Genomic DNA, 14,234 nt, shown 5'->3' with positions numbered 1-14,234 from the left:
CGGTGCACGGGCTTCTCATTGTGGTGGCTTCTCTTTGTTGTGGAGCACAGGCTCTAGGCGCGCAGGCTTCAGTAGTTGTGGCACGCGGGCTTCAGTAGTTGTGGCGCACGGGCTTAGTTGCTCCGTGGCATGTGGGATCTTCCCGGACCAGGGCTCAAATCCGTGTCCCCTGCATTAGCAGGCGGATTCTTAACCACTGCACCACCAGGGAAGTCCTGCAATATTTTTTTAAAACTTTTATTGAGAAGGCTTGTATTTTTAAGGAAATAAAGTTTGTTTTCTTCCAAATGGAAAAATGAGAGACATCTGTGGCCCTCAGTTTATTATGTAGTACTTTTCCCTACATCCCATTTAGCCTATTAAAGATACACCTATTTCTCGGTAGAACTGTTCAATCTACAAACATAGAATATCATTTCTTATCTAACATTCTGCAGTAAGATGCATACATAAGATATCTTAAAAACCTAGGCTTTAACATGTTTGGGGAAATTAATCATACTATAATCGTCCTGTGATGTCATCTTGCACATTTAAGTATATAGTAAGATTAGAGTGTAAAATTATTATAGAAATTGGAGAATATTTGTAAAATAACACTTTCGGTTTTAACAAATGAGAAACAAGGTGGTTAGTTTTTGTGATGAAGTTGGGTTCTTTTCTCACTACCTAGGGCATAATAAATTTCAGGTAGATTCAAGATGTTTAGTATTTAAAAAAAAAAAAACCTGTAAAAGTACTAAAAGAAAATGGACTAAGAGTTTTTATAGTCTCAGAGTGAGGAAGGTTACCTAAGGAAGCCTTTTAGAAATCCAGACACCGTGATAGAAAAGATTAGTAAATGCAATTACATAATAATGAAAATTTCTGAATATTCTGTAAATGAGATTAAAAGACAAAGCGGGAAAAAGTATTTAGTATTTTCAACAGAAATGACTAAGAACTAAAATTCCTTCAGAAAGACAATAGAAAATTTCACTTCAAAGAAAAGTAAAACCACAATGCAATACTGTTTTCTTACTTCTCAGACTGAAAGGGCAAAAATTTTGATGCATTATTGAGCTGGAAAGGGTGTGAAGTCCATAATATATTGGTGGTGAGAGTGTAAATTGGTATAAGCTCTTCAAAAGTCAAGTTGACGATTCTGTCAAAATGTTAAATGTGAGGGGCTTCCCTGGTGGCGCAGTGGTTGAGAGTCCGCCTGCCGATGCAGGGGACATGGGTTCGTGCCCCGGTCCGGGAAGATCCCACATGCCGCAGAGCGGCTGGGCCCGTGAGCCATGGCTGCTGAGCCTGAGCATCCGGAGCCTGTGGTCCGCAACAGGAGAGGCCACAGTGGTGAGAGGCCCACATACCACAAAAAAAAAAAAAAAGTTAAATGTGCATGCTCTTTGACCCAGCAGTTTCACTAATAGAAATTTATCCTATGGTTAATAGCACACATATGCACAGATAAATATATAAAACTATTCATTGTAGCATTATTCTTGGTAACAAATGATTGTAAACAACCTAAATGTTCATCAGCAGAAGACCCTAGTTAATTAAATTTAAAAAAAGAAGCACATTAGTACAATAATTCTGTGCAGCCATTAAAAAAAGACCAAGGTATAGCTCTATGTGTTATTAAGATCAATATGCAGTATATGTGTTAAATGAAAACTAGCAAGATGTAGAACAGAGTGCAGAATGCTTCTAATGGAGAATATTGGCTAGATATGCATATAGTATCTCTGAAAGGATAGTCAAACTGCACCTGGAAGAAGGAGTTGGGGTTGAGAGTGAGACTTTTCATTGTATGCTCTTGTTCTCTTTGCTTTTTTTTAATTTATTTTATTTTTGGCTGCATTGGGTCTTCATTGATTTGCATGGGCTTTCTCTAGTTGCTGTGAGCAACTACTCTTGGTTGCGGTCCGTCGGGTTCTCACTGTGGTGGCTCCTCTTGTTGCAGAGCACGGGCTCTAGGCACGTGGGCTCAGTAGTTGTGGCTCGCGGGCTCTGGAGCACAGGCTCAGTAGTTGTGGCGCACGGGCTTAGTTGCTCGGCGGCATGTGGGATCTTCCCGGACCAGGGCTCGAACCCGTGTCCCCTGCATTGGCAGGCAGACTCTCAACCACTGCGCCACCAGGGAAGCCCTCTCTTTGCTTTTTTAAAAAAGCATATGTTACATATTTTTCTACACAAACAGAAAAACAAAAAAGTCATGATTTTTTAATAAGGGCAGATCAGCCATATTAACAGTTTGTTTTATTTTATTTATTTATTTTTTAAACAGTTACTTTTTAAAAATTAGTTAATTAATTAATTTTTGGCTGTGTTGGGTCTTCGTTTCTGTGCAAGGGCTTTCTCTAGTTGTTGCAAGTGGGGGCCACTCTTCATCGTGGTGCGCGGGCCTCTCAGTACCACAGCCTCTCCTGCTGCGGAGCACAGGCTCCAGACACACAGGCTCAGTAGTTTAAAACATTGTCATGTACGTAATTCAGGGCAAAAATTAACGAATCCAGACTTAAACAAAACAAAATGTCCACATTTCCCATCTGACTACTACTTTGTCAGAAAAGGGAGTATGCAACTTCTAAAGAGGTTTACGAGAGCTGGGCTAAATATGAGAATAGGGTACCATTAATGAAAGGGAGGAGGTATTTCTAAAACTGATGGGCCCAGCCTTAACCCTCTAGCCAGTGCAGTATTCTCAAAGTATAAAAAGAATTTCTCAATGTTACTGTAACTATTCCAGTTCTCAGGTGACCTTTGGGATCAGAGTTGCTCTATTTAAAGACATGGCCCAGACTTCCCAGGTGGCGTAGTAGTTAAGAATCCACCTGCCAATGCAGGGGACGCGGGTTTGAGCCCTGGTCCAGGAAGATCCCACATGTCGTGGAGCAACTAAGCCCGTGCGCCACAGCTACTGAGCCTGCGCTCTAGAGACTGCGAGCCACAACTACTGAAGCCCACCCGCCTAGAGCCCTTGCCTGCAATAGTAGAAGCCACTGCAATGAGAAGCCCGCGCACCTCAGTGAAGAGTGGCCCCCCGCTCGCCACAACTAGAGAAAGACCGCACGCAGCAGCGAAGACCAAAACGCAGCCAAAAAAATAATTAAAAAAATAAAATAAAATAAAGACATGGTCCAGGAAACAGTGAATGCTAGACAGTAAGCCTCTATTTAAATCTTTTAAAAAATAGCAGCTCACGTTGGGGCAGCAACAAGGCAATTGGGGTACAGTTTTAAATAGAAATTTACTCTTATGCCAGAAATTCTGCTGGGTATAGAAGTAACTTCTGGAAGCACATTACTAGTTTAAATGAGTGCTTTATAGGGCCAAGGTATTGCCCCTTGATACCAGAGTACTGAAAGTGTGTGCTGTAGCTCTAAGATGTCCTCATGATATTTGCTGCGTATGTTTGGTGGTTTAGGAAACCATTGTTTTCATGATTGTAACTTAAGAATTTCTCAAGACTAACCACCACTTAAAACCTTGTTTGTGACTGTGGTCTATGTTTTTCTCGCATGAATAAGGAAAATCCCAAGACAGCCAACATCACAAGAACTGTTAGAAAAAATAAATTGAGAGACTCATTTTAAATCTTGGCCTTGAAAAGAATATATCCCTACATGCTGAAACTGGAAAGAGCTAAGTAACCAAACTTACCTAGAACACATGACAAATTATGCTATGCACTTGGTAACTTTGTTCTCTCTAGATTGTTTTGCAGCCTCGTGAGAGAGCTGTTGAGTGGCAATAAAAATCACTCATGCAGTAAATAATTACTGAGCACCTACTATGTGGCAGGCACTGTTCTGGGCATGGGGCACATGGCATAAACAGACAAAGTTCCTGCCCTCATGAAGTTTAGATTCTGACAAAATGTATAACATGTTATATGACAGTAAGTGCTCTGGAGAAAAGCGGGGGAGGCGGATGCTTAATTTTCAATAGGGTAGTCAGAGGCAGCCTCACTAAGATGACAGTTGAGCAAAGGTCTGAAGAAGGTGATGGAGCCGGTCAGGGCTGAGCATCCAGGCAGAAGGTACACTGAGCCCAGAAGCCCTGAAACATGTTTTTCTGGCATGTTCTAGAATCAGCAAGAAGACCAGTGTGGCTGGAGTGGAGCAAGGGGTGGAGGGGGTTGTAGAAAATGAAGTCAAAGTCGAGGGCCACTTACTTAGAACTTTGTGTGCCATGTTAAGGACTTTGGCTTTTATTCTGAGAAGGGGAGCTATAGAAGGATTTTTGAGAGGAATAACTTTTAAAATGATCCCTCGCCTCTTGTTTGATAGTAGACTTTTAGGGGACTTGAGCAGATTTTGGTGGGTGGAGAGATCAGCAGCTTATCTTTATAGACAGGTTAAGTTTCAGGTGCCTGGTAAGATATCTTAGTAAATATCAAGTAGGCAGTTAGATATTCAAGTCTGGAGCTCAGGAGTGAGATCAAGGAAGTGATAGAAATTTGGGTTTTAAAGCCATGAGCCTGGATGCAATGACAAGGGATTAAGTGTAGAAAAGAGAACTGAGGCATGCCAGCACTTGGAAATTGGGCAGATCCTCAAAGAGGAAACAGCAAAGGGGATAGGAGAAGCTGGTGAGGAAGGAAGCAAATCAGAAAAGTATCTAGAATTGGACTAATACATGGTAGCTACTAGCCACATGTGACTGTTTCATTAAAATTTAAAATTCAGTTCCTCAGCCGCACTGGCCACATCTCAAGGGCTCATTTCATGTGGCTCCTGGCTATTATAGGGACAGCACAGATACAGAACATTTCCAACATCACTAAAATTCTATTGGGCAGTACTGATCCAGAAGCCAGCCGAAGAAAATAGCTCAAGGACAAGGGAGTGTGTCAAAAAGTAATTTGAGGGACTTCTCTGGTGGTCCAGTGGTAAGACTCTGTGCTCCCAATGAAGGGTGCCCGGGTTCGATCCCTGGTGGGGGAACTAGATCCCACATGCATGCTGCAACTAAGAGTCCACCTGCCGCAACTAAGACCCGGCGCAACCAAAATAAATAAATTGTGTTTTTTTAAAATCCATTAAAAATAATAATAATGAGGGGGAATTCCCTGGCAGTCCAGTAGTTAGGACTCCATGCTTTCACTGCCAAGAGCCCAGGTTCAATCCCTGGTCAGGGAACCAAGATCCCACAAGGCACGACACAGCCAAAAAAAAAAAAAGGTAATTTGAGGACTGAGACTTGACCATTGGGTTGTTACATGTAAATGACTGGCAACCTCTTGACAAGAGAGCAGCTTTGGTAGAGTGGGAGGCAAAAGCCTGACAGAAGTGTATTCAGGATAAATTGGACGATAGGAATCAGAATCACAAAATATAGACATCTCATTCCCGACCTTGGGCTCTGGCTGGCAGCTGTCTGCAGTCTACCTGGTATGGTCATATCTACTCTGCCGCCACTGCTGCTGAGGGGCCTGACAGGCCGGCCTGCAGCTCCCGGTGCTGCATGCCCAGATGCATTCCAAGCCACCATGGGAGCAGCTCAGGACCATGGATGTTGACGTTGGGCTCACCTCCTACTTCCTGTTTCCTCCTGCCTGGGGCAGGGTCTTGTCATACCTGGAGAGCTACAAGAAGCAGGAGTAAAGAGGGCTGTCCTTTCCCTTCTCTGTGACATGACCACCCCTAGCCTGTCCTGATCATGTCTACTGCATTCCTGGCTGGCCTCCCCTAGATCATGGCCTTCAGTTAGTGACCTTCTGCAGCTGATCTTCATGACCTCTCTTTCTCCATGCTTGACATCCTGGGACCACATACATTAGTTTATAAGTCTGCTTAACAATGAAGTCTATTGAAACCTTGGAAAAAAAGAAAAGAAAGAATATATAGACACCTTTTTAAAGATTTGCACAATTCAGACAGCTGGGGTAAGCCTACCATGAAATAATTGTTGACACTGTTCCAAAGACAAACACAGTTCTCACGAGTAACAGCTGAAGCTTTATGTTGCGTGAAAACCCCTGGCCCAGTAACTCTCAACCTTAATAGACTTGCTTGAAGACCTCCTAAAACAGGATTGCCTTGGCCCCTCCCCCCAGGGATTGATAGCTGGGAGGGACCCTGGCATTGTTTATGAGGAGTTTTGCTTTGTTTTTTATTTCCTTGAGTGATTCTAACATTCAGCCACAGTTCAAGACCCACTCACTGCCTTAGACCAAAACAAAAATACCAATGCATAATGATTCCCAACCATGGTCCAGAGTTATATGGAACTTTATCAATATATTGGAGAATTTATAAAGTGATGGCACATACTTGATGCAAAAATGAGTCATGTAGTACTGCGGTAAGCTTTTCTGCCAGTGATTTGGAGATTGAGAACATTAAATCCATCAAGAAGGAAATCAACACCAGATAATCTTAACATAGACTTTAACACCACCCATGGTGAGCAAACATACAGGTTTGATTATTTTATGGGTGCTGTAGCACTTTACCTGATGATTCCACTTCTGCAAAGAAAAGCTTGTTAACTATAAAAGCTTTGTTTGAAGTAGAATCAAATTCTAAACTTGGGGAATCACATTTTTTACTTTGAAACTGGTAACCTCTTTAAAACCAGAAAATTTGGGAATTCCCTGGCGGTCCAGTGGTTAGGACTCCGCGCACCGCCACTGCAGGGGGCACATGTTTGATCCCTGGTTGGGGAACTAAGATCCCATATGCCGCAGGGCAACTAAGCCCGCTCGCTCTAGAGCCCATGTACCACAATTAGAAGCCCAGTGCCACATCAAAGAGCCCGCATGCCGCAACTAAGACCCGACGCAGCCAAATAAAATAAATATTAAAAAAAAAACAAAAACCCACTAGGAGCTGTAACTGTTTTTCTCAATCTGGAAGCAAATATCACTGAGTAGCTATAGATACTAGGATGTGTCCCTTCCCTAAAATCCCTGAAGCACTTTTTACATTTGCCATTTATCTCATTATCTAATCCTGTATTCACAGCTTTTTGTATTGTGATGTGACTATGAAATAAGTGATCTGTTACAATACACAGGTCTCCTATCCATTGGTTTCAACCTCCACCTCAATCTAATAGGGCTAAGGACTAATTTCACCTTTCTCTCTTTACCAAAAGAGTGCTTTGAACTATTAAATAGCCATTGAGAAAATAGGAATAATCTAAAACTTGGATAATTAATTCCTAAATAATCAAAAAACAGATTAACCCTGCAGTCTAAACCTTTGTGATTGCATTTGGAAATACATTACTCCTACTCTAATTATTTTAATATTTCTACTATCAAGGCAATATCTTGAAAGAAAGAGATGGACTGAGCGTTTGCTCACCAAATCCCAAAATACTAGAATCTTAAGTGTAAGAAAGTCTACTTCAATAAAAAGGAATTACTGCCTTACAAGACAAATAGCAAACTCACAAACCCTGCATTACATCAAGCATTTATAAAACAAAAAGTAATGGAAATAATTTCCTTAAATCATTTCCAAACTATCACTGCCTCAAGACAAAACAAGAAACTGCTCAATGACTTTCCTTAATCTTTTCTTTGATAAGCAGTATAGTGGAATGATAGAGCTGGAGATCTGAAACCAGATATCCTGGGTTCAAATCCTAGCTCTTCCACTTGCTGTGTGACCATGAGCAAGTTGTTAATTGGTATGTGCTTCAGGTTTCCTCATTTTCCTCTACTCTGTAAAATGGTACTAGTACCAATACATACCTGCCTCATAGGACTCTTGTGCAGCATGAATGTGTATCATTCAGGAAACTGCCTGCAGCATGCATATTTTTAGTAAGTATTCAAAAGATACAAGTGATTTGGTTATCTGACCCTTGCAGAAACATATATTTCAAACTGCTGCTTAATTTGAAGATTCAATGTATTGTAGCAAAAAATATATCATTTCAGGAACTAGACCTTTGGAAGTAGTAAAGGAGAGAAATGAGATTAATTGGAGAAGAACAGAAGAATCTGATCGTGCTGCTTTTGAGTTACAAGAGTACCTGCTTTATCTTTCAAGTAAAAGCTTGCTATGGAATGCTCAGCCTTCCATTCTGGTCAAACCTGATATAAGGTAAAGGTTGAGCTTGCTTGAAAACTTTCAGATTTTCAGTAGCTCACACAAATTGAGAAAAACCTTTCTCAGTTCTTTTCCAATCTTTAGCATGGTTAGGCAGACAGTACCCAGTGCTGAAACATTTGTCATTTGTGAGAAGCACTACAGTTCAGTGATTAGGAATAAAGGCATCAGATGCCAGGTTAGAACTCTGCCTCTGCTTCTTGGCTGTGTAACCTTTGGCAAGTTACTTAACTTCTCCACCTCACGGTCCTTATCTGTAAAATCTGGATAATAATAGCTGTTATCTCATAGGATTGTTGGGAGGACTAAATGAGTTAATTCATGTAAAGCTCTTAGGACAGGGCCCAACGGAGTAAGCACCAAAAAATGTTATGATTCTTATTCAAATCGGTCAGTGTAAACATTTCCCTGGTATTGATGACATTAACTGTATAAAAATATATCTTGATCTCACCCAGAAAAGAAGAAAAATAATCCTAATTTCTAATTTTCCATGTTTTAGTTACTTGTATTGTTACCAGACATGAGGTAGTAAGTACAGATGCAAAGGAGGCAGTACAGGGATCACATCTTCATGCAATTAACCTAACGTCTGAAGACTGGACCCTAGGCAGAAAAGAAAATCAGGACGATGACTTGAGAGCATCTTTTAGATGTCACACATCTAACAGGGACTGTCTTAAGTATTTTCACTGAACACCTTGTTTTTATCTTCTATGTGTTAGATTTCTCAACTTTCAAACACTTAGTCTCTTCCCAAGTAGTTTAAAGAAAAAAGTTGCATGAATAATTCTAGCTAATTAATAATGCCAGTAGCATTACCAAAACGAAGAACACATTTTGCTTCTCAAGACAGCCATCACCTCAATAATTTTATACCAATTTCTCACAAGCTGATAGCAAGCAAGTATAAATAGCTGGCTTGGCTACAACAGGATGAGTTGGTGTTTTAGTCTGAAGAATTTTAAAGCAAGCCAAGTAATTGTATAAAATTTAAATTTTATGACTATGTTTGGACCTTTTTACATTAAACACAATGGAAATGTTCATTTTTTTCCCCAAAGGAAAAATTTCTGAATCATCACTATGTTGCACAGTAGAATAAAAATATGAATCCAGGTACTTATTCAAGTTTCTAAAGAATTCAAATAACAGATAAAATTTTACTTCCAAAATCTGAAGTCATCAACATGATTTTGTAGTACTGTATTACAGGCTTTACCTAAAAATTCAATATTCAGATAAAGATAGTCCCCTAGTCACATTCTTTAAAAAGCCTCTGCCCCACCACAGCTTCCTGAGATCTGTGAAGAAACTGCAGTCTTGTGATCAGGCTTCATACAGTACTGGCAGTTTTGTACTTGTAAGGAAAAAATAGTGACTGATTTTATGTATCAATCAGTTGTAGTCTGCTGATCTGATTAGAAGCCTTGACAAATGCCTGGTGGCGATTGCATATAACTGCCAAGCATATGGGAATAATACAGTAGCCCATCGTTTTGGGGTCAGCTCTTGTACAAGAATAAAGGAACAAAAACATCTGCAAGTAAGGTATCAGAAAAATAACTGTCCAAAACCAGAAAGGTAGGGAGAGTAACCGAGCTTTCAAGGAGTGTGTCCATGTGGTTCCTTCAAGGGGCTCCTCTGGGTGCTGCTGAATGTGTTCCAAGGCCAGCCTATTGTAAGTCTCGTTGATTTCAAAAACATAGTAAAATGCTGCTGCACTTGCTAACAGATACAATCCCACTCCAATCCATCCCATACGCTGACGGAAGTTCATCATTCTCCATGCTCTGTGCCTTTGAGTTAAAACAACAATAACAACACAGTGAGGGTCTAGTAATGCTGTCATGTCAGTTATTCCAAATGTACTTACTTTTTGTCCAATGAGCTCTAAAATACTCCCTAACACATTTGAGGTTTAAAATAACTAAATTAAATTTACATCTATTAAGAAGTATAAACATCTTACAGGTTGTTTTATGTAATAGTTATGCGGAAGTAAAGTTTCAGCATATATAAAGTGTGCTTTTTACTGAATCCCACAGATAAATAAATCACTAAATCTGGCTTAAATAGGTCCAGCACACGTTCCCTTAAATTGTAATTAAACTAGTTCCCTAGGGAACATTTCACTTCTATACTTCAAATACTTTCTGAATTAACAGTATTGCTTCAGACATGAAAACTTGGTTCTACAAGTCAAACCAATATCGGAGCCCCCAAGTTAAGACAGCAACTCTTAAACACTTACAGTGGTCCCGAAAATCTTCCTGTTCCCACGGCAAGCGTTAAAGAGTCACTCAGCTCTGAATAATCTGGTGGCTTTGGCATTTCAGAGAAAGCCACCATAAAAGAAATCCCCGGGGTCACCGGCTGGGAGAATGGTGCGCACGGCCAGCCTGGAGCAAAAGCTAATTGTGATTAAGCACAGCGTGACTGCAGCCGGTCACGCGGCGGCCCGGCCCCTGTCGCCGCTGCCGGAGCCCCAGCCTGTGTCACTCGGCCCAGCCGGGAGACTCCCCAGCCACCCTGGCCGCCCCTGCAGCCGGCCCCGCCCCCTGTCGTGCTGCAGCGCCCGCCGCCGCGACAGGGCTGCGCGGGCGGCGCCAGACCCGGGCCTCTCCGCCTTGCAGCGCCGGGAGCCCAGTGCCCGGCAGCGGCCACAGGCCGAGCCTGCAGAGCTGGGCAGGTCCCGGATCTCACCTCCTGTCCCGGTTGGCCCGCCCGCCCGCCGTCCCGGATGCTGCCACAGCCGGGGCTTCCGGCTCGGGACGGAAGCGCGCTTGCCCCGCCCCCCGAAAGGCCCGCCCCCTCGTGACGTTAGGGAGCCTCCGCCGTGGCACCGCCTCCCCGAGCGCTCCCGGAACAGCTCTGCTGGGACTCGGGGGAGCTACGGAGGCGCTGGTTGTAGCTCTACCCTTCAGGTGGGCGGCAGTCTGGGCCTGGCCGCTTCAGCGCTCCTCAAAGCCTCTCCCTGGTGCTTCGCTCGTGGCTTTGATCGCCCCCGTCGTTCCTCGCCGCGGAGAGCACCGCAGCAACTGACGGTCAGCCATTCTGCGGCGCGCCTCTGCGCAGTTCGGATACCCCTCTCGATTGTCCATCCGAGTGCAGGAGAAGCCGCTCTCCCGCTCCTCGGACCTGGCCGCCCGGGAAGCGTCGGAAGCAGGCCCTGGTGCCTCGGCCACCGGCGACGGACCCAGACATGACTACTAGATAACTGCGAGGTGAAGTGGGACCCCGCTGTCTGCTGCGGGGCGCCCGAGGCCGGGAGAGGATAAGGTGGCTGCTTGCCGCAGTGCGGCCGGCCGCCGGCGCGGGTGCGCGGGGCTTCTCCGGGCTCGGGTTATTCATTTACAACTTGAACTAACGTGACTACTTCATCTTCACTGCCCGTCGGAACTGCAGACGTAGACGAGAGTTAACTCGGTTACCGTGGAGGAATACTGTGAATTGCAGTAGCATCAGTGGCCGGGACAAATTGGAATTTAAATGTGTTATTTTGGGCATCATGACGCTAAGCCTCTTAGAAGACTGGTGTAGGGGGATGGATGTAAACCCGCGGAAAACGCTGTTGATTGCCGACATCCCCCAGACCTGTAAAGGGCAGAAATTGAGGAGGCTCTGCGATCTGGTTTTGCTCCCTTGAGCGAGTACCGACTGCTCGGGAGGATGTTCCAGAGGGAAGAGAACAGGAATGCAACCTTAATAGGACTTAACTGAGAAGACGAGTCATGCTCTGGTCCCTAAAGAGATACCCGGAAGCGGGGGTGCCTGGAGAGTGATCTTTAAGACCCCTGACCCAGACAATGAATTTTTAAGCAGGTTACATGAATTCCTAGAGGGAGAGGGCGTGACATTGGGTGAGTTTACCAGAGTTCTTGGGTATGGAAACGACCTTTTTGACCTAGATCAGGACATGATCCCAGAAGTGCGGGCCCCTGTGTTGTCACAGGCATTAGATGAGGCTCTTCAGCCTGACCTGCAACACCTGGAATACAAAAAGCTGAGAGTATTCTCAGGCAGTGATCCTCCAGAGCCAGAAGAAGAAGAGTTTGAATCCTGGCTGTTTCATGCCACTCAAATGATGAAGACATGGCAGGTGTCAGATGCCGAAAAAAAGAAGGCGATTGCTAGAGAGCCTTAGAGGCCCGGCATCTGATATCATTCGCGTCCTCAAGATAAACAGTCCTTTAATTACAGTCCCTGAATGCCTGCATGCTCTGGAGCAGGTATTTGGGGTTACCGATAATCCTAGGGTGTTGCAGGTCAAATATCTGACCACTTACCAGAAGGATGAAAAAAAATTGTCTGCGTATGTACTAAGGCTGGAGCCTTCACTACAGAAACTGGTAGAGAGAGGAGCAGTTGAGCAAGAAGTTGTGAATCAGGCCCGCCTGGAGCAAGCCATTGCTGGAGCACACCGCGCAGGAAGTTTGCTCTGTCAGAGGATGGCTCAGCCCCTGGCTTATTGCAGTTACTGACACTAATAAAGGATGAAGAGGCAGCTGAGGAGGAGGCGGCCCTCCTCCAGGCAGGATTAGAGGGGCATTTCACCTGGATCTTGGGAAATCAGGAAAGGCTCTATGGCAGTGAGCAGAGCATAAGGTAGAACAGTCTGTATGCTCAGTGACAGACATTAACCAATCCCTGTCTTGTGTTGCCAAGTAACTCATTTTTGTGCAGTTCTCAGTATAATCCTTTGTCATTTCTGTGCCCATTTAATGTCTCCTAAATGTGTCATTGACTAGAAGGATGTAGTTCTGCACTGGTATTTATATATTTAAATTCACCCTGTGAATTTTTTTTATCACACACAGTTGTACAAAGAGTCTCATCATTACGCACATGTGATACTCTGAGAGGACAGCCAAGGCTCAGGTGCACATGGTGATCCGATCTCGTTCAGATGTCAGCTTGTATGATAATAGGTGCAAGTGTAGCTGTCAGATGTGATAATGTGTCATAGATAGTTTTGGGCTGTGTACGGCCCTACATTAATCATGAAGATCGTGAGCAGTGGTTAAGAGGTCATTTTCTGTGTGAATCGGAATTTTATTGATTCTATGCCATCAAAACAAGAGACAGAATTAAATGCTGCAGTTGGTCAGTTTGCAGCTTCTACCTCTAACCCCAGATTTCTGATGTGTGTCTCAAAGCATCTAGTTCTGAATATCATTTTAATAGGTTACAAAATTATAGATGTGAACTTATAAAATAAAGAAGTGTGAATAAAATGACCTTTTTACCCAGTTTGTTTGTATCAAGTTTCCAAGGGAGATTTCACTTGAACAAAGGGTTCCAAAAGCATGAATCTGAAAACCACTGAATTGCACAGTCTTAGTCCCTTGGACACTTTCCTCCTGGAGCCCAGGTGGGTAGGGAGTAGTTTTCTAAGTGAGAGTGCTGGCAGGACCTTCTCCTGAAGTACAATAGAATGAAATGAGACTGTGTAAATTAGTGCAAGTAGCAGGTTCAAAGGCATCAGGGCGTTGAATCTGGAGGGTGAAAAGAAAGACAGGAACATTGCATACCTCTGCACGGCAGACTGGACTAAATGTTCCATGTGCTTCCTCACTTAATCCTCTTAAAAATCCTGCAATATAAAAACAGCTAGTTTCAGAATTCTGTCATCTGCCTTACTGCAAGGTCAATGTTCTTTCCATTGCTAAGAAAGAGAAGCAGTCCTAAGGTGTCTGGACCCAGCCTCACAAGGGAAGCAGGGCAGATTGTTAACAACATTTAATAAATGAACTATTAGTATGCGTTAGTGTGGACTACATCTTAATCACTACTGCAAACTGGACACTAAGAAGTGGGGAGTATGAGAACCTGTAAGACCCACAGGCAGCAGGGAGGGTGGACATGGGTTAGTGATTTGGTCTCTTAAAAAAAAAAAAAGAATGAAAGCATGAAGAAAAAATGAAAATTGCTGAAAGCTCAGACTGAAAGTCTTTATCTTTAATAAAAAATACCCACAAAGAACCAATCCTGGGATATACGTTTTTGGTTTAGATTCGAAGGCATAATATAATGTTTCTGTTATGATTAAATGTCATGGTTTCATTCTTTATAAGTTCCCGTAAGTTCTCACACTATGGAAGGTTAAATACACATCAAACCATCATGTTGTACCCCTTAAATGTATATAATTTTAACTTGTCAGTTACACTTCGA

At 43.2% G+C, this 14,234-nt stretch overlaps 2 protein-coding genes across 2 annotated transcripts; one reads left to right on the top strand and one right to left on the bottom strand.

The window, feature by feature from the left end:
• Window positions 1-9,039: 9,039 nt before the first annotated feature.
• On the bottom strand, window positions 9,040-10,445 carry LYSET (lysosomal enzyme trafficking factor). The gene is made up of 2 exons (XM_033419212.2): window positions 10,312-10,445; window positions 9,040-9,856 (listed from the first exon to the last, which is right to left on the bottom strand). Exons 1-2 carry the CDS (start codon window positions 10,407-10,409, stop codon window positions 9,445-9,447), a joined length of 510 nt encoding a protein of 169 aa, XP_033275103.1. The 5' UTR covers window positions 10,410-10,445; the 3' UTR covers window positions 9,040-9,444.
• A 1,123-nt stretch (window positions 10,446-11,568) lies between these two features.
• Window positions 11,569-13,985, top strand: MOAP1 (modulator of apoptosis 1). Its single transcript, XM_004286800.3, is given in 5 exon segments — window positions 11,569-11,659; window positions 11,662-11,771; window positions 11,773-12,174; window positions 12,176-12,476; window positions 12,479-13,985. Coding segments are annotated over 5 exon segments (1,095 nt in total). The 3' UTR covers window positions 12,670-13,985.
• Window positions 13,986-14,234: the final 249 nt, after the last annotated feature.

The sequence above is a fragment of the Orcinus orca genome, chromosome 2 (genome assembly GCF_937001465.1).
Source record: "Orcinus orca chromosome 2, mOrcOrc1.1, whole genome shotgun sequence".
Taxonomy (NCBI): domain Eukaryota; kingdom Metazoa; phylum Chordata; class Mammalia; order Artiodactyla; family Delphinidae; genus Orcinus; species Orcinus orca.
Note: the sequence above shows the minus strand (reverse complement) of the source record. Positions and strands in the feature narration are given on the sequence as shown.